General features: G+C 60.7%; 2 protein-coding genes across 2 annotated transcripts in view; both read left to right on the top strand.

Annotated features, from left to right (window-relative positions):
• The window catches only part of ZNF638 (zinc finger protein 638), a 44,912-nt gene extending 35,288 nt beyond the window's left edge, over window positions 1-9,624 (top strand). Inside the window, exons 21-26 of the mRNA XM_054172097.1 lie at window positions 2,203-3,607; window positions 4,067-4,132; window positions 4,636-5,656; window positions 7,419-7,511; window positions 8,251-8,369; window positions 9,499-9,624. Coding sequence (XP_054028072.1) covers window positions 2,203-3,607; window positions 4,067-4,132; window positions 4,636-5,656; window positions 7,419-7,511; window positions 8,251-8,369; window positions 9,499-9,558 — 2,764 coding nt within the window. The 3' untranslated portion in view covers window positions 9,559-9,624. The remainder of the gene's footprint in view (window positions 1-2,202; window positions 3,608-4,066; window positions 4,133-4,635; window positions 5,657-7,418; window positions 7,512-8,250; window positions 8,370-9,498) is intronic.
• A 3,271-nt stretch (window positions 9,625-12,895) lies between these two features.
• Window positions 12,896-25,427, top strand: part of DYSF (dysferlin) — a 91,352-nt gene continuing 78,820 nt past the window's right edge. The window contains exons 1-10 of the mRNA XM_054172414.1: window positions 12,896-13,014; window positions 18,433-18,488; window positions 19,874-19,965; window positions 21,736-21,841; window positions 22,698-23,150; window positions 23,307-23,435; window positions 24,077-24,139; window positions 24,288-24,338; window positions 24,468-24,498; window positions 25,230-25,345. Of these exons, the coding sequence (XP_054028389.1) occupies window positions 12,927-13,014; window positions 18,433-18,488; window positions 19,874-19,965; window positions 21,736-21,841; window positions 22,698-23,150; window positions 23,307-23,435; window positions 24,077-24,139; window positions 24,288-24,338; window positions 24,468-24,498; window positions 25,230-25,345 (1,185 nt within the window). The 5' untranslated portion in view covers window positions 12,896-12,926. The remainder of the gene's footprint in view (window positions 13,015-18,432; window positions 18,489-19,873; window positions 19,966-21,735; window positions 21,842-22,697; window positions 23,151-23,306; window positions 23,436-24,076; window positions 24,140-24,287; window positions 24,339-24,467; window positions 24,499-25,229; window positions 25,346-25,427) is intronic.

The following is a 25,427-nucleotide window of genomic DNA, read 5'->3' as shown; positions in this document are numbered from 1 at the left end:
TGACCTTTTGGACTCTGGCCTCTGGTGGGCTTTAGGCAGTGGTGCTGAGGAGTCAAACCAGCAGCTCTCAGCTGGATCCCAGCCTGTGCCCAGCACCCTGCTGTGGTAGTTGCTCAGAGGAAGCTGTTAGGGCAAAGGGGCACTTTCCCCTGCAAGTAACACCACAGGCATTCCCCTTGTCTGAGACAGCTGTCTCCTGCTTCTCTGAGGCACCTCTCTTCTCCTCCAAGCCTTTGTGACCTGATGGATCTGTTTTTCTAGTTCCATTCCAATATCTTCAACATGATTATTTAGCTGAAGACCTCCTCCCATGCTTCTGAGGAGGGAAAGAAGGAACAAAATCTGAGGAGCAAGAAGGGGTTCCCAGGAGCTCTTTTTTCCCCAACACCTTGCAGGTCTGTCCCCAGCTTTCTGATTGTCCCCTTTAAGCACTGAAAGGCCACCAGAAGGTCTTCCTTGGAGCCCTTTTCTCCAGGCTGAACAGCCCCAACTCTTCCAGTCCTCCCATCATTTCTGTGGCCCTCCTCTGGGCCCACTCCAACGGGCTGGTGTCCTGTGCAAGGACTCCAGAGCAGGATGCTGCAGGCTGGGCAGGGTCTCAGCAGAGCAGAGGGGCAGAGTCCCCTCCCTCCACCTGCTGGCCAGTTTTAAAGCAATGCTGTGAAAGGTTTGGAGGCAGAATTCAGGTCCCTGCTTCTCCCTCCTCTCACATTGTGTAGCAGCAGAGGGCAGTGTCCTCAGGTCTGGAGGAAACCTTTTGGGTGGTTTCGTGGTGCCTCTGTGGCACAGATGTTAGCTGAGCTGGCCTGAATCCATCTCTGAGTCAGTAACTCTCTCCTCTGACCACTTCAAGACTTAACATCCCCATCAGCACTGAGTTCCACTAGGTCAGGCCTTCCATTCTGTTGCTGCCATCATGCTGGCCTTAGTGCCAAAAGGGCAGCTTGCTCTGCTCCTCTTTGTCCCATGAGGGCTGGTGCCCAGGGCCACCCTTTCTGCCTGCACTCAGGTGATGAGAAAGCAGAGCAGAGGCAGCTCCATCCTGCAGGGCCACCAGTGCTGTGGTGTGTGTGGGGACACAGCAGCTCCATCCTGCAGGGCCACCAATGCTTTGGTGTGTGTGGGGACACAGCAGCTCCATCCTGCAGGGCCACCAGTGCTGTGGTGTGTGTGGGGACACAGCAGCTCCATCCTGCAGGGCCACCAGTGCTGTGGTGTGTGTGGGGACACAGCAGCTCCATCCTGCAGGGCCACCAGTGCTGTGGTGTGTGTGGGGACACAGCAACTCCATCCTGCAGGGCCACCAGTGCTGTGGTGTGTGTGGGGACACAGCAGCTCCATCCTGCAGGGCCACCAGTGCTGTGGTGTGTGTGGGGACACAGCAGCTCCATCCTGCAGGGCCACCAGTGCTGTGGTGTGTGTGGGGACACAGCAGCTCCATCCTGCAGGGCCACCAGTGCTGTGGTGTGTGTGGGGACACAGAGAGCTTCTCAGTGTTGGCATTTTGGCCCCTTGAGGGAGCAGGGGCCCCATCTCTGATTTCAGTGTCTCCCAGGATCATCTCTAGGGGATTCTTTCTTTCAGGGGAGAATAAACCCTTGCTGTCCCTGAAGCTCTCTGAAAAGCACTTGGCTCTGCATTGTCACCTTTATTCTGCTGGCAGTTGGCAGGGAGGTTATGCAGTGAGAACAGAGCCAGCTGTGTTGTGTTCCTCCCTGTCATGTGAGGTCAAACCCCAAGCCTCCCTTCTCCCAAACCTCACCTCAACACCCCCCCCCCCCCAAACTTCAGACTCCCAGCTACTAAGGAGTGACTGCTGCCGTCAAAGATGAAGCTGTGGTAACTCCCTCCCCCAGGGAGGCTGCAGTGTTGCTGTGGAGGTGCTGTCACGGCCTGCCTTGCATCAGCACACCTCACTGTGGGGAGCTGAGCTCGCAGGGCCCGTCCCCAGTGGGTGCTGCCTCGAGGTGGCTGCTCAGTAGTGCAGTGTAAGAGTGGTGCTGAGGTGGATTGTACAGAAGCATAGAGCTGCTTGCTTCCACTTTTGTAACCCTTTTAACTCTGCCAGGCTGAGATTCCCCACTGCTAAGCACTAATGCCTCAGGCCCCCCTCGCCCCAGCGCCGGTGGCGAGAGCCTTCTGCTAACTGTAGAATTCTCCACAGGGTTTCATTTCTTCTGTGTTTTCTTTAAATGCATTTAGCTCTGGCTTGAAAAAATATCCAGAGGGATCAGGAGTGGTGCAAACAGCAGCTGCTAATCCTCCAGTAGAGGCCAGCGTGGCAAAGAGAGGACCTGTTCCCATCTCTCCCGTCAAAGAGGAGCTGTCGGCGGCGCAGGCAGCGCCCTCCAAGCCCCATCTGGAAGGAGCAGTGAGGGAGTCTGCTGCCAGACCAGCAGAGGCATCTCTGGAGAAGGTGGCTGCTGGAGTTGAAGCTGTGGTGGCATCTCTCAGATCTGCTGATAGTGAATCATCTGAAGTGAAGTCAGAAGAGCTGCTGCTGCCACCTTGCAGCCTGGAGAGAGGAGAGGCGCACAGAGGGAGAGCCGCAGCGGAGCCGCGCGAGTCCGCCGCCGGCTTGGCGTCCGAGAAGGAGGGTCAAGAGGAAGGTGGAGGGTTGGCTGCTTCTACCACTGAGCCACCAGAAGAACTGTCCAGTGTGGGCAAGGCTGAAGGTGTGCTGCCAGACTGTGCTGTGAAGCTGGCCGGGGGGGAAGCGACAGGGAGCGTCCCCGAGGCGCTGCCCCCTCGCCCTGGGGCAGCGTTAGTGCAGATGCTGTCGCCCGGCGTCACGCAGCCGACCAGCAGGTTGGATGCTCCTGCCACGAGTCCTTGTCCTGGTGCTGTGAAGGCTGGGCAGGAAGTGGCTCTGATGCCAGCAGTGGAGAGCAAACCTGGGGTGGCCATGGAGAAGAAACTGGCTGGAACCGGGAAGGTGAAGCCAGAAGATTTTGTGTTCGCGGTCGGAAGAGCTGCAGAGGAGAACCCTGAGCACCTTTTGGACAGGACTGGGGCAGAGACAGAGAAGCAGCTTGAAAAGCTTGTGGCCAGGTTTGGGGCTGCTGCTGAAAGTGCTGCAAATGCTGTTGGTGAGGACAATGAGGGAAGCTTAAGCAAAGCCTTTCAGAGTGAAGGAACGGGCCCAGCAAAACCCTACGAGGCCTCCAGAGCAGCTGTGTTCAACTCCTCTTTCGCTGGCAAAGAATCTCCCACTGTTGATAAAACCATCTTAAAGGCAGTGGTGTCTCTTGTGGATATCTCCAAGTCCTGGATTCCAGTACAGAGAAGTGAGCACTTCCTGTGTAAAGGAGGGGAGCAGAACTCTCCCCCAAAAGCTGAGAGCCAAGGCCCAGCAGGGGCGGAGAAGAGAACGCCATGGAAAGAGGAGGATGCCCTGCGAGCCGGCAGCGGCCCCTCCAGCCTGGGGGATGGCAGCAGCAAATGGAGAGCCAGCAGGAGCTTTCTGGTTGATGGAAGGGGAGGCAATGGGAGGAATTCAGCTCAGCAAGAGAAGGACTGCCGAGTGGAGTCTAGGGCTAGCTCAAAACAGTCCCAGGAGGGGGAGAGTAGAGCACCCAGCATGAAGAGAGACAGCGGCGGCAGCAAGGTGAGGAGGGCAGGAAGGTCTGCTCGGTGTGCCTGGGTGGGAGCTGCCTCCAGGCTCCTCTCAGGTGCTGAGCAGGGGACGAGGAGGTTCTGTCCCCCTTCCCTTTGTCATAAATCCACCCAGCTGGTGTGGCCTTTCCTGTTCTTGGATTGGTTCTGACTGGGAATTGCAAAGCTTTCTGTCCTTTCCTGAGCCTGATACTTGCTTGGTCAAGTCCTGCACAGACACACTGCAAAGAGGCTGCTCAGCAAGGTGGGGCCTGGGACTTGGGGCTAGAGACTCTGTGCCTGGACTCTCCTGCTGGTGGCTTAGTCCTGTCCTTGCCAAACCTGGGATCAGAAGCAGCAAAAAAAGAAACCAAACCAGAAAAAATAGCTGAATTTGGTTGTTGCTGGGAAGCTGATGGACAGGTTAGTTGGCTTGATTGGTTTCATGGGAGCTTGTGTTCTGATTTTGCAGGCTTCTGCTGCTGACAGCACCAAGGCTTCGAAAGGCAGCACCAGCAGCAGTGCAAAACAAAAGGAGGTAAGGATCTAACCCCGGGTGAGCTTCAAGGCAGGTTGTCTGCAGAGTGTGTGTGTGTGTGTGTGCGTGCTCTGAGACCCTTCAGGGGAGGGTTTGTGCCACAGGTGAGCACTGAGCTCCTCAGAGTATTTGTGTGTGTGCCCTGAGACCCTTCAGGGGAGGGTTTGTGCCACAGGTGAGCACTGAGCTCTGCAGAGTATTTGTGTGTGTGCTCTGAGACCCTTCAGGGGAGGGTTTGTGCCCCAGGTGAGCACTGAGCTCTGCAGTGTATTTGTGTGTGTGCCCTGAGACCCTTCAGGGGAGGGTTTGTGCCACAGGTGAGCACTGAGCTCTGCAGGGTATTTGTGTGTGTGCCCTGAGACCCTTCAGGGGAGGGTTTGTGCCCCAGGTGAGCACCGAGCTCTGCAGAGTATTTGTGTGTGTGCCCTGAGACCCTTCAGGACAGGGCTTGTGCCCCAGGTGAGGGTGAGCCTTTGTTGCACTCCCATTTCCCCTCTCTCCAGGAGGAAGAGCTGTTTCCATTTAACCTGGACGAGTTTGTCACGGTGGACGAGGTGGTGGAGGAGACGGAGTCTCCGGTGCGGACGCGCCGGAACCCCCCGCGGGGCAAGCGGAAAGCTGCTGCCAAGGCCAACTCCTCTGCTGAGCCCAGCTCCAAGAGGAGGAAAAGGAAGAGCTCCGTGGCCCACGCCGCGGCCGCCAAGCTCCCCTTCGTCACCCTGGATGAGATTGGGGAGGAGGAGGAGGTGGCTGCCCAGCTGATGGAGGTGGCTCACCTGGAGGCGCTGGGGGACTCGCAGGGGCTGCTGGTGGTGGACGAGGTGCTGGAAGAGGAGGAGCTGCCGTCGGAAGCGGGCGGGGACCCGCGGCCGCTGCTTCCCTGGGAGGAGGCGCCGGGGCAGCCCGAGCTCAGCTCGCAGAAGGACCTCCCCAGGTCGGCCTTTGAGGAGCAGGATTTGAAGGCTGAGCCCTTGGTGACTGTAGATGAGATCGGTGAAGTGGAGGAGCTGCCTCTGAACGAGCCTGCAGGCTTGAGCATCGAGGACGTGCTGAAGCAGAAGGAGGAGGAGGAGAAAGCGGTTGCTGAGGACAGCGCCTCCTCCCAGGTGCCTGATGATCCTAGTGCTTTGGTGACAGTGGATGAAATACAGGAGGACAATGAAGACACCCCTCTGGTGACTCTGGATGAAGACAACGAAGATGAGGATGACTTCCTGGACGATTTCAACCGCCTGAAGGAGGAGCTGAACTTTGTTACGGTTGATGAAGTTGGAGAGGAGGATGAGGAAGAGGAAAATACTTGCCCAGGGAAAAATCTGCATGAGGGTGGAGACAAAGACACTGCTCCCGTTGCAGCACCAGGGGAAGAGGTGGTTGCTCCCATTGCAGCACCAGGGGAAGAGGTGGCTGCTCCTGTTGCAGGACCAGCAGGGGATGAGGTTGCTGCTGTTGCAGGACCAGAAGGAACTGAAACTCTGGGAGCTGTGAGTGCAGAAGAAACAGTGGTGATCTCAAAGGCAGAAGGTAAGGAACCTCTCATAGCTTTGAGGGAAGAGAGACAATAAGATTCTCCTAACCTGTGCTTGAGATCCCTGCAGCAAGCAGAGGAAGCAGCAGGCTGGAGGGGGATGTTCATGGAGTCACAGGATGGTCTGGGTTGGAAGGGACCTCCCAAGGCCATCTAGTCCAACATCCTCTGCAGTAAGCAGAGGCATCCTCAGCTAGGGCAGGCTGCCCTGTTGTGCCTGTGCATCTTTCTTGTGATGTCAAACTAAGTGACAGCTGGATTTGGCTAAAAGAGGGGAGAAGAGTTTCTTCTCTTGCCTTTAAAGCCAGGCCTGGGGAACTGCTTCACACTGCACATCCTCTGGTCTGCAATCCCAGGGCCAAAGAGCTGCCCTGTTTTAATGCCAGGTGCAAAGATGGAGCAGCTTTCAGGCTGGATCTGGAGGGAAAAATGGGGAAGAGCATCAGCAGCCTGGAATTACCAAAGGGTTAAGAAAGTCCAATGCTGAGCCAAGCAGGGACAGCTATATTTAACTGACACAAGAGAAGAGTTCCAGGCCTGGCCCACATGTGGGTGGAGGCTCTGTGTGATGACTCCTCCAGTCTTGAGTTCTCTCTCTCTGCAGCTCAGCACTGACACAGCACCTTTTGTTCCAGCATGGTGGAAGAGCTTTGCTTCCAGCTCCTGCTGGCAGCTGAGCAGTGCAGCTATGGAGGAGCTGCTGAGGCAGCAGAGGTCTGCCTTGAAACAGAGGGGTTTAAACTTTGGTTTCTGTAAACACTGGGAAAGGGATTAGTGAGCTGTATGCAGACCAGAACATGTGTTCCAGAAGCCCAGCATGGAGGGGGTTGGAAGGGACATCCTCCAATCCAGCCCCCCCCCTCTGCAGCTTGCCCAGGATCACAATGTCCAGGCAGGTTTGGAATCTCTCCAGAGAAGGAGGCTCCACAACCTCTTTGAGCAGCCTGCACCCAAGCTCCAGCACCCTCACAGCAAAGAAGTTTCTGCCTGGGGTCAGATGGAACCTCCTGGGTTGCAGTTGGTGCCCATTGCCTCTTGTCCTCTCCCTGGGCACCACTGGGAAGAGGCTGGTGCTATTCTCCTGACCCCCACCCTTCAGCTCTTGCTGGGCATTGCTCAGCTCCCCTCTGGGGCTGCTCTGCTCCAGGCTCTCAGCCCCAGGGCTCTCAGCCTTTGCTCCTCCCAGAGCTGCTCCAGGCCCCTCAGCAGCTTTGTAGCCTCTGCTGGACTCTCTCCAGCAATTCCCTGTCTCTAGAAATAAGGATCCCAGGACTGGACCCAGTACTCCAGGTCCACATCTGGGCAGAGGAGGAGGGGAGAGCCTTGCTTGACTTGCTGGCCACACTCTTCTTCATGCACCCCAGGAGACCTTTGGTCTTCTTGACCATGTGGCTGCCTCACAGGGAACTTGCCCCTCAGCACTCCCAGGTTTTCTCTCTGGAGCTGCTGTCCTGCAGGTCAACCCCTCACCTCCTGGCTCCATCAGCATGCTGGGAGTGGTGGTAGGACATCTGGGAGGGCTGTGTGTTCAGGAGCACATTTGGGGTCTTTCCCCACAGCACTGGGGTGGTGCTTGGATGGCTCTGGAGGTCTGGAGTTCCTCAGAATTGCTCTGTGGAAAGCCTAACCCCAGCAGAGTAGGAAAGAGCAAGGCTTGTGCAGGCTGTGTTGGCTCCAAGCTTTAGGAAGCCATTGCAGTGAGGTCTGCAGCACTTCACTGGGGGACACATCTCCTGACTGTGTGCTTATGGCCTCCAGGAGATCAGCTGGCAGCAGGAGATGAAGAGCCAGACTCTCAGCAGAAGAAAGCAGTTCCTTCAGGTGTGTCCAAGACACAGAGTGCTCCAAAAGGTAAACCCAAAAGTTTCACCCTGCCTGAGTCCTGCTGTGCTGGCTGGAAGGCACATTCCTGCCCACCTGGAAACACCTCCTTGGTTTGGTACTAGTGGGGAACTCTTCATGTCATGGCACATAACCTGCTCTTCTCTTGGCTCCTACAAGTATGTGCTTGGGCTTTCTGCTGCTGGCTGCATGGCCAACAGCAAAGGAAAGTTCTCTTTTGCCTTGATTTGTTTATCATGAGCTCAGGGCAGTGCAAGATCTGCTTATTGTCATCATCCTGCTAGGAGTTTGGGAGTCAGAGAACAGTTTGAGCTGGAAAAGCCTTTTAAGGTCATGGAGCCCAGCCCTTAGCCCAGCACTGCCAGGGCACCACCAAACCAGGGCCCTCAGCACCACAGCTACACAGCTCTGAAACCTCCTCCGGGGATGGGAGCTCCACCACTGCCCTGGGCAGCCTGGGCCAGGCCTTGACAGCAGTTTGGGAGGGAATTGTTCTGACATCCAACCAAAACCTGGCACAAGTGAGGCCTTTTCCTCTTGTCTTAATTATTCCCAACTTCCTAACCTAAACCCCTTCTCTCCAAAGCTGCTGCTGGCACTTGAGCTGAGGAAGTTAGTGCAAAACAGGGCTCCTTGCCTGATGGGTTGTGCCTCTTTCCCCCTGCCCTGTCACTCAGAAGAGTCTGACCCCATGCTCCTGAGCTCTGCCCTTCAGATACCTTTTGCAAGCTGTGTTGTGTCCCTGCAGATCTGGATTACCTGGTTCCCAAGGCTGGCTTCTTCTGTCAGATCTGCTCCCTCTTCTATGCTGATGAAATGTCTGTGAAGAACCACTGCAAGACCCCTCTGCACCAGCAGAACATGGAGGTAAGGCTGCAGCTGCTCCAGGCACAACAAAAACAGTTGCTTCAGTGGGCTCTGAGCATTTCCTGCCTGCACTGGGAGCTCTCCTTGGTGACTTCAAGGGCTTCTAGTTGCAAACATGAAGAGAGAAGGAGGGCTGTGGAGATGCTGAGGGGCCTGGAGCATCTCTCTGAGAGCCCTGGGGCTGTTGAGCCTGGAGAAGGACAGAATCAAAGGTGGTCTAAACAATGCTCATCAGTATCCAAAGGGCAGGGGCAAGAGGCTGGGGCCAGAGTCTTCTCCTGGGTGCTCAGGACAAGGGACAAAGAGCACAAACTCTGGGACCCAGGAGGTTCCAGCTGAACATGAGGAGAAAGTTCTTTGGTGTGAGGGTGCTGGAGCCCTGTCTCAGGCTGCCCAGAGAGGCTGTGGAGTCTCCTTGTCTGGAGAGATTCCAACCCCAGCTGGCCATTGTGATGCTGGGCAAGCTGCTGGGGATGCCTCTGCATTGCAAGGGGGCTGAACTGGATGATCTCCAGAGGTCCCTTCCAGCCTGCACCATGCTGGGATTCACACACTGAGGATTTCTCAAGCTCATCACTTATGTGAACCCTGCCCTCCCTCAAGGATGGAGAGAGCTCTGGGGAGACCTTGCAGCTACATTCCAGTATCTGAAGGGGACCTACAGGGAGGCTGGGGAGGGACTGGTGAGAAGGGCCTGTGGGGTAGTGGTTCAATACTGGAGCTGGGCAGGTTTGGGCTGGAGCTTAGGAGGAAGCTCTGCACAGTAGGGGTGGTGAGACCCTGGAACAGGCTGCCCAGAGATGTGCTTGAGGCCCCATCTCTGCAGACAATCAAGCTCAGACTTGTGGCCCTGGGCAGCCTGACCTAGTGGGAGATGTCCCTGCTGCCTGCAGGGGGGGTGGGCAAGATGCCCTTGGAGGGTCCCTGCCAGCCCAATGCAGTCTGTGAATCAGCAGCACGGACTGCCATGGGCTGGCCACGAGGAGCCCACCCCAGCATTCCATACCTGCTTCCTGTTTGTTGGCTGCACTTGGGGTGGTGTGCTGGTGAAACCTCTGCTGCACCTAGAGCCAGGGCTGGCTGGGCAGTGGGCACTGACATCACCATGGCTCTTCCCTTCCTCCTGCAGAAATTCATGGCCAAGCAGAAGGATGAGGAGAGCAGTGGGAAGGAGCAGAGCTGGAGGTGATCCCAAGGGCAGAAGGCTGATTCCTGGGATGAGCTCACTTTAGGGTCCAGTCCTTTCTTTCTTTCTTCCTTTTCCTTTCTCTCCCTTTTTTTTTTTGTGTGTATTTTGCTATCACTTCAGTTTGTAATTTGGGGTCCCCCTCCCCCCCTGAGCATTGCTGTTGTACAAATTGGAGCTCAGCAGAGATGGACTCACAAGGAGCACACAGCCAGTGGCCTGGGCTTTGGACATGACTGAAATGATCCAGCTTTGGGAGAGGCCTCACAAGAGTCAACACAAAATAAATGCTCTCACTGTATAGTTAACACCAGGGGGTGGTGGCTGTGGTGTCCTTTGTGGGCTCTGGGGGCTGGGGAGAGGGGAATCATTCCTGAGCTCTGCCTCTGGGGCTGCTGCTGCTGCTTTCCAGTGCTCTGAGCAGGTGGAATGTCCCAGGCCACGTGTGCTCTGCACTGCCCCAGAGCACTGCCCCTCCCTGTGGAGCCTGCAGTGATCCTGGGGGGTGGTTCTGCTTCCTTTAGCCTCCTTTTGCCGGTGGCACAGCAAACATCCTGCTGGAAGAGGCCTCCAAGGTGATCCAGGCCAACCTCCCACCCAGCACTGCAGGGGCAGCGCTGAGCCATGTCCCTGGGTGGCTGCAGTCCCAGAGGGAGGAGGGAAAAGCTCTCTGCTGTGAGGCTGCTCACAGAGTTCAGGCTCCTGTTAATCCTGCTCCCCAGAGGACTCGGTGGCAGTGCTTTAACTGCTTCCCCAGGGGTGAGGAGCTTCATGAAGGACATTGAGGGGCTGGAGTGTGTCCAAAAAGGGCAGTGAAGCTGGGGAAGGGTCTGGAGCACAAGTCTGGGGAGGAGCAGCTGAGGGAGCTGGGGTTGTTCAGCCTGCAGAAGAGGAGGCTGAGGAGAGACCTCCTGTCTCTCTACAGCTCCCTGGAAGGAGGCTGCAGCCAGCTGGGGCTTGGTCTCTTCTCCAGAGGAACAGGTGAAAAGGAAACAGCCTCACCTTGCCCCAGGGGAGGTTTAGGCTGGGCATGAGGAACAATTTCCTCTCCAAAGGAGCTGTCAAGGGCTGGCCCAGGCTGCCCAGGGCAGTGGTGGAGTCCCCCTCCCTGGTGCTGTGGTGCTGAGGGCCATGGCTCAGTGGTGCCCTGGCAGTGCTGGGTCTCTTCCAACCAAAACGATTCCAGGATGCTGTGACTCAGCTCTTGGAGTCCTCTGCCCAGCCCCTGTGAGCTGATTTCCACAGCAAGCCTAAAGAGGTTTTGCCAGAGTTGTCCTTCCTCTGAAAGAGCTTCTGGAGAGATGCAGAGGAGATGGAACACCTTGGAGGTCCTGAAGGGTGCTCCAGGGGTGAGCTGTGGGCAAACAAAGAGTTTGGCTTTAGATCCATGGCCAGGGGCTCAGCCAGTGGAACCTGCTCCTGTCCCATGCCCACTCACACCTCCTCAGTCCTGCCCCTGGGGACACCAGGACATCTCAGGTGAAGCCAGGTAAGTGATGCAGCACAGCAGGGGACAGCCTGCCTGAATGGGAGGGGGTGAAAGCCCTGCGTGCCCAGCAGGAGGTGTGGAAAGAGACAGCTGGGAAAACCCAGGGCCACAGCACAGGGCTGAGCTGCTGCTGCTGCTCTGAACATCGCTGCTCCGAGGTGTGCCTAAGGGTGCTGCAAGCTGAGTGGAGTTGGGAGCTGCTGGTCCTTGCCTTGGCCACCTGCTGCCCGTGCCCTGCCCTGGGCACAGCCACAAGGGTGCTGCCACCTCCTCCTGCCAGCATCTGGCTGCAGGTGGAATGGCTTCGGTGAAATCCCTTGGAGCTTTTGCAGCAGCTTAGCTTCTGCCCTTGCAGGAGTTTGCCCTCCCCATGTGGAAGGATGGGAGGCACTTGGTGGCTGCTGTGTTCGTGCTGGGATGTTTGTTGCCCCCCCTGTGGCTTTTGTGGGGCCTGGCCAGGGGCTTGTGATGCCCAAGATTGTTACTGAAGGGGCTTCCAAAGGAACAGCCCTCGGTGGGCTGAGCTGGTGCAGTCCTCTGGGGCTTTTTAGCCAAGCCATGGGAAAGTGGATGGCCCTGGAGAGCTGAGGGATGGGCAGAGGAGGGGCAAACAGCGTCCTTCAGGGAGCTGGGAGAGAGGGACAAGGGTGATGGAGCACCCTGGGGCTGGGCCATGCTGTCTGCTGTGAGTGCTCTCTGCTCTTGGCTGTAATTTCCTCAATCCTGGATTCAGCTTTGTGCCTCTCACTGCAAGAAGGACATTGAGGGGCTGGAGTGTGTCCAGAGAAGGGCAGTGAGGCTGGGGAAGGATCTAGAGCAGAAGTCTGGGGAGGAGCAGCTGAGGGAGCTGGGGTTGCTCAGCCTGGAGAAGAGGAGGCTGAGGGGAGACCTCCTGGCTCTCTACAGCTCCCTGCAAGGAGGCTGCAGCCAGCTGGGGCTCATCGAGGGCTGGCCCAGGCTGCCCAGGGCAGTGATGGAATCCCCATCCCCCGAGGGGGTTTAGAGCCCTGGAGGTGTGCTGAGGGCCATGGCTCAGCGGTGCCCTGGCAGCGCTGGGTTAAGGGTTGGACTCTTACCAGCCAGAAGGCTTCTGTGATTCCACCCTGCCAGGACCTCGCTGAGCCTCTTGCTGGGAAACCCAGGGGTAAAAATAACCTCCCTGAAATAGCTGGGGGCAGGGGCTGGCCCCACCTGTCACCAGGGCTGGGCCTGGTGCTGGCTGCAGGGGTGGCAACCTCCCCCTGTCCAGCTGGGGGCACGGGGGCAGGGCACGGAGCGTGTGCATGGTCCCCACTCCCTGGCGCCTCTGCCCTGCCGAGGGCTGCCACAGGCTCACCCCAGGTGCAGCTCAGCCTCTCCAAGACCCCCATTTCCCCCCCCCCGGAGGTGATGTTGACCCCCCAGACCTGGCCCTGGCATCACAGTGAGGGGCTGGGGCTGCACCTAGCGGGTCTTCACTGACCCAAACCTAGGGCAGACCCCAGGGCAGGAGCTTCTCCTTCCTCCAGCAGCCCTCAGCCGTGGGAAGCAACCGAAGATGGGAGCCATTCACGGTCCGTCGAGCCTGTCGCAGAGGGGCAGACCCTTCCCTACCCCCATCCCCTCCTGCGGGCTCCCTAGGGCCTGGGACCCTCACTTGCCTTACTTTGAGGGTCCCAGCCCCAAGTTTCTTCCCCTCTCCCTCCTGCTGGGGCTTCCCCAGCCGCTCCGCACCCGGCTCTGGGCGGCGGGGGGGGAGATCTGTCTGAGCCTGGGGCCGCAGCCAGCCTCAGCCGTTCGCCTTTAAGAGAGGCGGGGGCCGGGGAGAGCGGGGCCGGGGCGGGCCGGGGCTCGGCGGGGACGGCGGGGGCCCGGCGGGAGGCGGCGGGGCCGGAGCGGGGAGATGCTCCGAGTCTTCATCCTCCACGCAGAAAATGTCTGCACGCCGGACGCCGACATCAGCGATGCCTACTGCTCCGCCAGCTTCGGAGGTGGGGGCGAGTTTGCCTGGGGGGGCTTCACCGGGGGGCGGGTTTGCACGGGGGAGCCTCCGCCGGGCTCTGTCCCGGCTCTGGGCACCGCGCTGAAAGCCTGGGAGGGGTCCTGCATCTCCAGCCCCTCCCTAGCTGCTGTGGTCCTCTCCCGATCCGCCCTGCCCCGCAAGCTGCTGTGCCTCCCCTGGTCTGCTGTGCCCCCCTCTACCTTCTCTGCCCTTCCTAATTCGCTCTGCCCCCTCCCCATCTGTCGTGTCCCCCTCCCCATCTGTCGTGTCCCCCTCCTCATCTGCCTGCCCCTCCCCGTCTGCTGTTCACCCTGCAGTCTGCTCTGCCCCCTCCCAATCTCTTGCGCCCCCCGGTAAGCTGCCGTGCCCCACCTGCCGTGCCTTGCCGTTCAGCCCCCGCCGCGGGGAGTTGCTGCCCGCTCCCCCGGCTCCCCTCCTCACCCGGGGGGGGTCAAAGGCAGCGCTGCGCCCCAGCAGCAGGCCGCGGGGGCAGGGGAGGGACATAGCTGAGCGGTGACAGCAGCAGCTGGAGCTCGGTAGCTATTCCTGGCGTCGCTCTGGTGGGGGGACAGCAGGCTGCGACCTCCTGGGACCCACCCCGTGCCTGCACGGTCCCCAAGCCCCCTGCTTCAAGGGGTGGCAGGAGGAGTGAGGCAGCATCTCGGCGTCCTTGGGGTGAAAAAGCATCTTGGGGGCTTGCTGAGCGGGGTGAGGAGCGGGAGCAGAGAGGCCTTGTGTCAGCACTTTTGTCTCCTCCACTGCCTGCCTCTGCAGCTGAGGGAGACCTTCCCAGTGGCACCAAGGTCCTCGCCCCAGTGCCACCGAGTCGCTGTGTGTGGCCATGGCAACCCCGCTGCGCGCTGGCCTCGGCAGCTGCTTCCTTCCCATGCGCCCTTGTCCCACAGGGGCTGTGATAAGGGCACAGCCTCTGCCCTGCTCCACGGGACAGAGAAGGGTCTGGCAGTAGGAATCTGCCCCCCCAGCCACTAATCTAAGCCAGGCCCAGAGGTGTGGGGGGCTCTGATCAGGTTCTTGCTGCCCCTTGCCCCCCGCCCAGGGAAGAGCCCAGCTGGGGTTTGGGTGCTGTGGGGCTGCCCAGAGCCCAGCCCAGCAGTGGGACCTCCTCCATGCTGATAAGTCCTCAGTGCTGTGGCATCCCTGGACCTGGGACCTACCTCCCCAGCATCCCTGGGGTGCTGCAGCTCTGCAGCCCTGGGGTGCATCCCCCCTGGGGTGCTCCAGAGTCAGCAGCATCCTGTGTGTGTGGCATCTCCCATGTCCTGCTGCCTCAGCATCCTCAGGGCTGTTTCATCCCTGGATCCTGGTGCTTGGCCAACCTTGGGCTCCACAGCATTCCCCTCTCCCAGTGATTTAATTTGCCTTCTCTGGAGGTCACAGCATCCCCACATCCTGGTGACTTACTCCCCACCCTCAGGCTCTACAGCAGCCCTGGGTCCTGATGATTTAATTCACCACCTCTGGAGCTTGCAGCATCCCCAGGTCCAGGTGATTTGTTTACCATGAGGGGTTACAGACTTCCCAGCTCCCAGTGCTCAGCCATCCTGGGGGTCCACAGCACCCCCAGATCCTGCTGTCTGGCTGTCCTTGGGGCTGGCAGCATCCCTGGAGTGAATTTGCCACCCCTGGGGCTTGCAGTATCTCCAGCTCTTGGTGCTTTGGCATCCCTGGGGGTTAGTGATGGACTCCTGGGGTTCACAGCATCTCCAGATCCTGCTGCTTGGGCATCCTCGGAGTTCACAGCACCCTTGGATCCCAGTAACTTAAGTCACCCTCCCTGGGGCTCACAGCATCCTCACATCCCAGTGCTGAGGCACCCCCGGGGCTTCCAGCATCCCCAAGTCCACAGGGATGGATCGAGCATCCTTGGGGTTAGCAGCAGCCCTGGAGCCCCGCGATTTAATCTCCCCCCAGGGCTCCCTGAGCCCCAAACCCTTGATCTTTAGTAACCTCCTAACTCCCAACATCCCAGCTCTTTGCAACCTCCGGAGCTGCCGCGTCGAGGCGCTTGGTGTCACCAGCCTGGGAGGGCTGGGATGGAGGAAATGGTGATGGGGGGGTGGGTGGGTGTGGAGGGGTGGCCAAATCCTGCCCCCAAGGGCTAAGTCCCACAGCTTGACCTGCCAGTGAGTGCCCAGCTCCATCATGCTGCGGTGCTTGCTCCAACGGGCCACCCACCTTCCCAACTTGGAGAAGGGGGACAAGCAAAGCGACCCGGTGGCCAGTTTGACTTTCCGAGGTGAGAGGGGCCTTAAATCCGGGCTCGGGGTGGGTGGGGGGTGGTTGTCTTGCCTGCTTTTACAGCCACCTCGAGCTGCTTTTACAGCGCTGGGGTCTGCTAAGCTCTGTCCTTCTCCTAAATCCTTTCTGAACCCTCTCCACCCGCCTCCTGAGTGCCCCATACCACATCCCCCTGCACCTCCCACCCTTCCATGCCCCCTCCAGCCCTCCCCCGTGCCTCCCGCTGTCCTGCTCACACGTGTGGCACCAACCCGTCCCCGGCTGCGGGTTTTTATCCCTCTGCCTCCAGGAGTTTGCGGTGTGTGGGGGTCAGTGAGAAATCCCACGGGATTCCCCCCCCAGGGTGGGGACGGCTGGGGGCTGGGTCCCTTGGGGGCTGGGTCCCTTGGGGGCTGGGTCCCTTGGGGGCTGGGTCCCTTGGGGGCTGTCACAGCATCGGGAGGCGCTGGGATGTCCGGGAGAGCCCCGGCAAAGCGCAGCGCAGGGAGGGCTCTGCTGCGGGACTGCTCTCCCCGCCTGCTTTCCTCGGGGAGTTCTCTTCCTTGTCCGGGGGAGGGGGGCTTGGGCCGCTGGGGGGTGGGCGCTGGGGGCTCTCGCCGCCCCTGAAAGCGGTGCGGTAGCCAGCGGGAGCGGGATCTGCCTTTGCGGGAGGCTGCTGCGCCCCGGAGGGCTGCTAATTGCTCTCGTGCTTTTAGTTACTAATGAGAGAGGGCTAAGGAAGCAGCCCTCGGCCAGGGGGCTGTCCTGGGGCCGGGGGGCTGGGGAGGGAGCACCTCGAAAGCACTTGCGGCAGGACGTGGAAGGGTTTTTTTAGGCGGCTGTTTCCTGGAAAACTTCCATTTTTAGCTAAAAAGAAAGGAAAGGAAGAGGCTGAGCAGGTTCTGCCTTGGCTTTTCCTGTGCAGACTGGGGGGAAGGTGCTGCTGGCCCCCACCCCGCCCAGCACCCCTCATCTTCATCCCGCTGGGTGCTTGCCCGGCAAGGGTGGACTCCAGCCCTCCCCTCTGGCCGGATCCCGAGAGCCTGGGGGGGAATTCCAGGCTCTGTGTCCCGTGAGAATGAGGTGCAAGCAGGATAAGGGCTCTGACCCAGGGGCTTGGAGTGGCCTGGGCTGGGTCAGGGCGCCCAGAGCTGCCGTGTCAGGGCGGGGGGGGGCAGCTTGACCACCCTCCCGGCTCTGCTTTGCTCCAGCAGCCACTTGAGCTCCAGGCTGGGAGCTTTAGCAGAGACTCCTTAAAAAAGGGAAGCAGGAAAAGAGCCCTTTGGAGCTGCTGGAATGAGAGAGAGAACCAAAAGGAGAATCATCACCTCTCTTCCCTCCCTCATCTCTCTTCCCTCCCTCATCTCTCTTCCCTCCATCATCTCTCTTCCCTCCATCATCTCTCTTCCCTCCCTCATCTCTCTTCCCTCCCTCATCTCTCTTCCCTCCATCATCTCTCTTCCCTCCATCATCTCTCTTCCCTCCCTCATCTCTCTTCCCTCCCTCATCTCTCTTCCCTCCATCCCTCTGTCTCTGTGTCCCTCTCCATGTAGCTCCCTAGATCTCCACAGCTGTCTGTATCCTCTCTGTGATCTCCCTGTAGCTGTCTCTGTCTCTGTCTCTCTATAGCATAGAATGGCTCAGGCTGGGAGGGACCTCACAGCTCATCTACTCCATCCTCCCTGCCCTGGGCAGGGACACCTCTCAGCTAGACTCAGCTGCTCAAGGCTTCTTCCAGCCTGGCCATGAACTCCCCCAGGGAGGAGGCAGCCACAGCCTCCCTGGGCAGCCTGTGCCAGTCTCACTAGCCTGGTACTGAAGAGCTGCCTGGGATCCACTCTATACCCTCTGCTCTGCCCCAGCTTCAAACCATTCCCCCTTGTCCTGGCTCCAGACCCCCTCAGGAGAAGTCTCTCTGCAGCCTTCCTGCAGGATCCCTCCAGGCACTGGCAGGCAGCTCTGAGGTCCCCCTGGAGTCTCCTCTCCAGGCTGAACACCCCCAGCCCCCTCAGCCTGTCTTCACAGCAGAGGTCCTCCAGCCCCTGGATCATCCTTGTGGCCTCCTCTGGCCTCTCTCCAGCAGCTCTGTGTCCTGCTGGGGACACCAGAGCTGGAGGCAGCACTGGAGGTGGGGTCCTAGCAGAGCAGGGTCAGGGGGCAGAATGCCCTCTGCTGCCCACACTGCTCTGGCTGCAGCCCAGGGTGGGCTTTGCCTTCGGGGCTGCATGGGTGCACTGCTAGCTCGTGGGGAGCTCCTCTGAGGCTCTCTGAGCTCTCTCCAGCTCTCTCCCTGCCCTGTCTGTGTGTCTGGAGCTGTCAGGCCACGCTGGTGTCGCCGGTGTCCCCGGGCTTTGACTCACTGCTATTGTTTGCTTCTTCCTCTTCCTCTTCCCCTTGCTTCCTCCCTGGGGGCCTGGCAGGCTGTCAGTGGGACTTGGGGGGGGTCATGGTTTGGGGCTGCAGCTTTAGGAGTGCTCCTCAGCCCGGGCTGGAGCCTCCTGCTGCTGGAGCTCCTCAGGACGTTGGCTTCGGGTGGTGGCAGCTGGGGGTCCCTGTGCCTCACGGCACCTCCCAGCACCACCCAGCAGCCCTTGGGAGACTGCTCTGTGCCCTGGGGAAACTGAGGCAGCACATGGTGCTTCCCCAGGTGAGGAGGGGAGGGGGCTTTAGCTCCATGTTTGCCAGGGAAGAAGCTCTGTGAAGGTGTGGGGCCAGCAGTCCTCCTAAAGCTGGGAGGTTGGTGGGTCCCTGGAGCAGGCTGCCCAGGGCAGTGCTCACAGCACAGCCTGGCAGCACCCAAGGAGCCTCTGGGGGATGCTCTCACTCACAGGGTTCAGTTTTCAGTGGTGCTGGGAGGAGCAGGGAGCTTTGACTCCATCCTGATGGGTCCCTTCTGACTTCAGATCTTCCATGGCTCCCTGAGGTGACTTCCCCAGGGTATTCCAGTGAGGCTCCTTCAGGGCTGGAGGTCCCAGGAGAGCTCTGGAGCCCATCTGAGTGCAGCCCAGCCCAGGGACAAGGGGCAGGGTCTGGTCCTGCTGCTGGGAGCTGCAGGTCTCACTGGAGTCTCCCAGCCACCCCTGCCCATGGAGGGGACTGGAATTTTGGGCCCTTCCCTGATGGTTTGGACGGGGAAACTGCTCTGAGCTTTGTGTGCTGCTCCCTGCAGGGGTGAAGAAGAGGACTAAGGTCATCAAGAACAATGTGAACCCCGTGTGGAACGAGGTGAGTGTGTCCCCATCCCCATGGGGGACAGCCTGGGCATGAAGGGTGCTGGGGGGTCCTGAGCACAAGTCCTGCAAGGAGCAGCTGAGGGAGCTGGGGCTGCTCAGCCTGGAGGACAGGAGGCTGAGGGGAGACCTCCTGGCTCTCTGCAGCTCCCTGAGAGGAGGCTGCAGCCAGCTGGGGCTTGGTCTCTTCTCCCAGGGAACAGTTGATGGGACAAGTTGCACCAGGGGAGGGTTAGCTTGGCTATGAGGAACAATTTCTTCCCCTTGAAGGCTGTCAAGGCCTGGCCCAGGCTGCCCAGGGCAGTCTCCATCCCTGGAGGGCTTTCAGAGCTGTGGTGCTGAGGGCCATGGCTCAGTGGTGCCCTGGCAGTGCAGGGCTAAGGGTTGGAACTGATGACCTTAAAGGTCTTTCCCAACCCAAATGCTTCCCTGGTGTCACCCACGGGGGGGTTGGGGCTGCTCTCCATCGTGGGCAGCTTTGTCTCTGAGATCCTGGCCGTGGGCAGCAGGGGAGGAAGGGGCTGGAGCCAGCTGCAGCCCTTTGCTGCAGCCTCTTCCCCTTTCATCAAGATCTTATCAGGGCCAAGCAGGCACATTCAGAGGAGCTGCTGAAAGGCATTGCAAGGGGAAGCAAAGCCTGCTTGGCTCCTCAGCCTCTGCTTGGCTCAGCAGCAGCCTGGCCTGGGGCAGGAGATTTTTTTTCCAGCACCTTCCTCCTTCTCCCCCTGACCTGCACTCTCCTGGGTCACAGTAAGCAAACAAAGGGCTCTGCTGAGCAGACCAAGGCCGTGCCGTGCCAGAGCGCTGCGTGCCAGCTCCCACCCTGACCTTCTCCTCTGGTCCGTGATGAGAGACCTTGCCCTGGGCTCTGCCAGGAGGGGAGGCTGAGGGGGAGACCTTCTGGCTCTCCACACCTCCCTGAAAGGAGGTTGGAGCAAGGGGGGGGTCAGTCTCCCCCCAAAGAACAAGCAGCAGGACAGGAGGAAATGGCCCCAGTTGTGCCAGGGGAGGTCTGAGGTGATCAAGAGGAACAATTTCTTCCCCTAGAGGGTTGCCAAGGGCTGGCCCAGGCTGCCCAGGGCAGTCCCCATCCCTGCAGGGGTTTCAGAGCTGTGGGGATGTGGTGCTGAGGGCCCTGGCTTGGTGGTGCCCTGGCTAAGGGTTGGGCTCAATGACCTCAAAGGTCTTTTACAGCCGAAAGGATTCCATCAGCTGTGGAGTCTTACCTGGGCCATGTGTGGTGCCAAGGTAATGTCTGGCATGAAGAATGGGGGGCTGCAGCCTCAGGGGCCCCTGGCACTGCTGGAGGTGATGGACACCAGCAGGAGCATCACAGCCCCAGCTGGGTGCTGGCTCTGACTCCTCTCGCCTCCCCTCCAGGGCTTTGAGTGGGACCTGAAGGGGACTGCCCTGGACCCAGGTGCTGAGCTGACTGTCGTGGTGAAAGACCATGAGACTGTGGGGAGGAACAGGTGAGGAAAGCACTGGGTGTGGGCTCTGACCAGCCTGCCCTGCTCCTGCCACCCTCCCCCAGGGCTGGGGTGGGCAGGGAAGGGATCTGGGCTCTCCTTGGGCTCTGGGGGTTGCTCCTTGGGTGCCGGCTGCCCCGTGGGTAGCCGGTGGGAGGCCAGAGCTGCATTTCTGGGCTGTTTCACTCGGTGACTGAGGAGAAAACTCCCAGCTTGAGGGCAGGGAGGACACAGGGGACCCTTGTGCCCATTGTCAGCCCCGGGCTGCTGCCCCAGCGGGGCTGGGGGCAAGGCTGGTGCCGCGGGGCCCTGGCGATGGGCGCCCGGCCAGGGAGGTGTGAGAGCAGCCAAGCTCCTCTGGCTGAGCTCCTGCCCCGGACACTTGGAGCTGGGAAGGGCAGTGTCTGCTAAACAAACATCCCAGGCCAGCTTCCTTCCTCACAGCAGCTCCTGCTGCCTCTCACCCCGGGGGCAGCGGAGGGCTCTCCCTGGCCCCCAGGGCTCCGTCTCCCAGCAGCTGCACTGCAGAGCAGAGTGGGAGCCGATGGTGATGCCAGCCCCGGCCCTGGCACAGCCAGGCCACCCCCTGCCAACCCCTGCCTGCACAGGAGGCTCCTTTGCTCAGGACTGCAGCCTGGACAGGGCAAAACCCAGAGGAAGTGATCTATCTGTGGGGCAGGGGAGGGTGGGAAGCCAGCTGGGCATGGGGAGGGCAACCCTGGCCTGAGGGATCTCATTTCCAGGGCTGGAGCTGCTGCTGCTCTTGGGCTGGAGGCCAAGGAGGTGGGAACTGGGTCTGGTCCAGCTCAGTGGTGCCATGTCTATAAATAGAGGGAGAGTGGGAGCAGAGTCCTCACTCCTGGTGCAGGGAGATTCCTCCTGTGGCCTGCAGGGATTGTGATGCCCTCATGAGCAGTGCCCTCTGTCACAGAGGTGATGGTGGGGCAGGAGAGCCCCCCAGGACAATCACCAGGGGCCCATGGCCTGTGCTGGCTGCTGGGGCTTTGGGTTGGAAGGGACCTTTAAGCTCATCCAGCCCCAGCCCCCTGCAGCCAGCAGGGACATCAGCAGCTGGAGCAGGCTGCTCACAGCCCCAGACGACCTGACCTGGGTTGTTTCCAGGGATGGGGCTTCTCCCAGCTCTCTGGGCTGCCTGGCTGGGTGTCTCAGCACCCTCACAGTGAAGAACTTCCTCCTTGTATCATCACCCCCTGGTGCTTGGCATCTAGGTAACCCTTCCTGCCCCGTGCCTCTTCCCACCCCAGCCAGCAGTGCTGAGTCCTCCACTGCCCAGGGCTGGCCCAGGAGCGGCTCCAGTGCTGCTGCTGCCCAGCTCCTCCCCACCCAGGGTCAAACCATTCCTTGATTCTAGGAAGCTCAACGGGGGAAAAGCAGTTCTAGGGAGGTTTAAAATGCCCCTGGGTGGTGGTGGCACCCAGCTCAGAGCTCCCAGTGGAACCCCCACCCCTCGTGTCCCTGTGTGTGCTTCACTGGCAGAGAAGTCCATCAGTGCTTTGGTTTGTGGCTCCTGGCTCCTCAGTGTGGGCTTTTGGGGGCTCCTCTTTGAGGAGAAGGAAACAAACCCCCGAGGGATGCTCCCCCTGGGCTGGGCCCAGGCCACCCTGGGGATCGTTCTCCATTGGAGATGCTGCTGGCAGATGTCACCATCCCCCTCCAGTGGCTTACTGGTGCCTGGGTTGGCCCCAGCCATGTCTCCTCAGTCCCTTCCCCTGGCTCAGGCTACCCCTGACCCCCTGTTGCTCTTCCCCCCAGGTTTTTGGGTGAAGCTCGAGTGCCCCTGCGAGATGTCCTCTCCTCCCCCAGCCTGGCAGCCTCCTACAACCTCCCCTTGCTGGACACCAAGAAGCAGAGCACTGGGGTGAGTCCCTGCCTGAGGGCCAGTCAGGCCAGTGCCAGCTGCAGCTCCCAGCTGGAGACCACTTTGTGCCATGTTTGTGCCAGCTGCAGCGCCCAGTTGGAGACCACGTTGTGCCATGTTTGTGCCAGCTGCAGTGCCCAGTTGGAGACCACTTTGTGCCATGTCCCTGCCAGCTGCAGCTCCCAGCTGGAGACCACGTTGTGCCATGTTTGTGCCAGCTGCAGTGCCCAGTTGGAGGCCACTTTGTGCCATGTCCCTGCCAGCTGCAGCTCCCAGCTGGAGACCACGTTGTGCCATGTTTGTGCCAGCTGCAGTGCCCAGTTGGAGACCACTTTGTGCCATGTTTGTGCCAGCTGCAGCGCCCAGTCTGGGACCAGTTTGTGCCATGTCCCTGCCAGCTGCAGCCCCCAGTCTGGGACCAGTTTGTGCCATGTCCCTGCCAGCTGCAGCTCCCAGTCTAGGACCAGTTTGTGCCATGTTTGTGCCAGCTGCAGCTCCCAGCTGGAGACCACTTTGTGCCATGTTTGTGCCAGCTGCAGCCCCCAGTCTGGGACCAGTTTGCACCATGTCCCTGCCAGCTGCAGCTCCTAGCTGGGTACCAGTCAGGGTGATGTCCCTGCCAGTTGCAGCTCCCAGTTTGAGACCAGCCTGGGCAGTATCCCCACCCTTGGTGTCCCAGTGAGCCCTGGCACACCTCCCACTGCCATCCCCCTGCTCTGCTCCTTGCCCTGGCACTTGTTTTGAGCTCCACCTCCCGTGTCTGGGCAGAACGCGATGGGTGGCATCCAGCCCCGAGGCTGAGGCCCTGGAAGAGCCCTGCTGGACCCCCCCACGACGACCATTTCCTCTTTTCCAGGCTTTCCTCATCCTGCAGGTGTCCTACATCCCCCCGCCCGGAGCTGTGCCTCTCTTTCCCCCTCCAGCTGCCCCCGAGCCGGCCCCGGCTGCTGCTGAGCCCGACGCTGTCACCGGTAACCACAAACCTTCTCCTGGGGGGCCCTGGGGGCCCTGCCCCCCCCAGCACCACGTCTGTCCCACCCAGCCCCCTGGCCCCGCGGCCCCACAGCGCCTGCTCCCACCTCCCTCACCTCCTCCTCCTTTCTGCCCCCATGCAGAGACGGCCGGAGAGGAGGAGACAGAGGACCAGGCGGTGACAGGAGATGAGACAGAGCCCTCCTCCTCCTCGGGGCCACCGGGATCCGACCCCCCCCTAGTGCCCCACAAGCCCCCCGTGCACCACGTGCAGGGCTTGAAGAGGAGGAGAAGCTCCCACAAGAAGCCTCTGTCCAACAAGCCGCAGGACTTCCAGGTGAGGCACTGCTGCCGGGGCTCAGCTGCTCGCCTTCAGCTCCCCCACGTCCCCCAGGCCGGCCCCACGGGGCTCCATCCCTCCCCGAGCTGCCTATCCCAGGGCAGGACTGATCCTGATGCCCCCCCCGGCCTGTCCTCCTCCTCCTCCCCCCAGATCCGGGTGAGAATCATCGAGGGCAGGCAGCTCCCTGGGGTCAACATCAGGCCGGTGGTGAAGGTGACGGTGGCGGGGCAGACCAGGAGGAGCAGGATACGCAAAGGCAACAGCCCCTTCTTTGACGAGGTGAGGGGGAGGCTGGCCTGGGGGCATCCGGGGAGGCTCGGGGGCGCTGGGGGTTGGTGTCTTGAGCGACGGAAGCCTCGGGTCAGCCCCGGGGGCTGGGCTGTGCCGATGGGGACCGCGGCGGGACAGAAGCTCAGCAGCAGCAGCGGCGGCAGGCTGCCCTCGGGCAGGTCCAGCGTCCCCTGCCTTCCTGCGGGGCTCACCTTGGTCCCCTTCCAGGGATGGCTCACGGCCCGCAGCCGCTGCTAACAGGCAGGGGGCATGTCCTGGGCAGGGGTGGGCAATGCAGCCGGACGTGCAGGGTGGGTGTGCTGCAGGCGACTTGTCCCCAGCCCTGACCCCGAACCCTGCTCCAGCCTGCCCCTGAGCTCCGTTAGGAGAAGCCCAGGGGAGCCGATCGGGGTGGGAGCCAGCCCCAGACCAGCTGCAGAAGCAAACCGGAGGAGTTTGCTCCTTGGGGTGCACCACAGCCACCCAAGGCACTCCCTTGGAGAGGCTGCTGCCGTTCAGGAGGTCTCACCCAAGAGGAGGGGAAGAAGCTCCAGCTGGTGAGCTGGGGCGGTGCTGGAAGGTGCAAGCATAGCCTGAGAGGGGGTTGGGGTAGCCCTTCCCCCTTGCAGCCTCCCCTCCCTTTCCTACAGACCTTCTTCTTCAACGTCTTCGAGTCTCCGCTGGAGCTGATGGACGCCCCCCTCTTCATCACGGTGAGCTGGGGGCTGCACCCCGGCCCCACGCCGCCCCGGGGCACAGCCATGCGGCCCGGCCCTGCCCCCCGGCCCTGCCCCCCGGCCCTGCCCCCCGGCAGGCTCTTGGGGCTGCAAAGCCTTTTTCTCCTCCTTTTGTCCCCCACAGGTGGTGGATTCCCGCTCCTTCCGGGCGGACTCGCTGCTCGGGGAGTTCCGGGTGAGGGCCCTGGGTGTCCCCTGCACCCCTGGGTGCCCCTTTCACCCTCACGTGTCCCCTGCTCCCCCACTGCCCCCAGGCAGAGCCATGGGCTGGGCACTGACATTTGTTCTTTGCTTCCCTGCACAGATGGACCTCGAGACTGTCTACTCTGAGCCAAGTGAGCCCAGCCAGGGGGTGGGGGCTGGCATGGCTTTGGGACCCCCCCAGGGTTTGGGGCAAACAGAGGGGAAATGCAACCCTGCACCCCCCACCCCCAGCCCTGTGCCCTGTGGGAACCCAGGCAGGTTCCTGCATCCACCACCACCAGCGCTTCTCTGGCCCAAGACAGACATCCTTGAGGCCTTCCAGCCATTGTGCCACAGGCTGGCTGGCAGAAAGCCCCTCCCAGTGCAGCCCCCAGCAGTGCAGCCCCCAGCAGTGCAGCCCCAATCAGTGCAGCCCCAATCAGAGCAGCCCCAATCAGAGCAGCCCCAATCAGTGCAGCCCCAATCAGAGCAGCCCCAATCAGAGCAGCCCCAATCAGTGCAGCCCCAATCAGAGCAGCTCCAATCAGTGCAGCCCCCAGCAGTGCAGCCCCAATCAGTGCAGCCCCAATCAGTGCAGCCCCCAGCAGTGCAGCCCCAATCAGTGCAGCCCCAATCAGTGCAGCCCCAATCAGAGCAGCCCCAATCAGAGCAGCCCAGCTCATATTTTTTTGCCTTGAGTCCCACTTGGAAGAGCCCTTCAAGATCAAGTCCAGCTGTAAATCTCCCCCCTTCTCCCCCCTTCTCCCCCCTTCTCCCCCCTTCTCCCCCCTTCTCCCCCCTTCTCCCCCCTTCTCCCCCCTTCTCCCCCCTTCTCCCCCCTTCTCCCCCCTTCTCCCCCCTTCTCCCCCCTTCTCCCCCCTAGAGCATGCTTTCCTCAGGAAGTGGCTGTTGCTCTCTGACCCAGAGGACTTCTCAGCGGGGGCCAAGGGCTATCTGAAAGTCAGCCTCTTCGTGCTGGGGCCTGGAGATGAAGCACCTGTGAGTGTTGCCCTGGCTGTGGAGGGGGGAAGCTCCAACTGTGCTGCTCTGCCAGCCTGGGCCATCAAACCCCCTGTCTGTT

Source organism: Dryobates pubescens, chromosome 23 (assembly GCF_014839835.1).
Source record: "Dryobates pubescens isolate bDryPub1 chromosome 23, bDryPub1.pri, whole genome shotgun sequence".
NCBI classification, from domain to species: domain Eukaryota; kingdom Metazoa; phylum Chordata; class Aves; order Piciformes; family Picidae; genus Dryobates; species Dryobates pubescens.
This window is presented reverse-complemented; position numbering and strand designations above follow the sequence as displayed.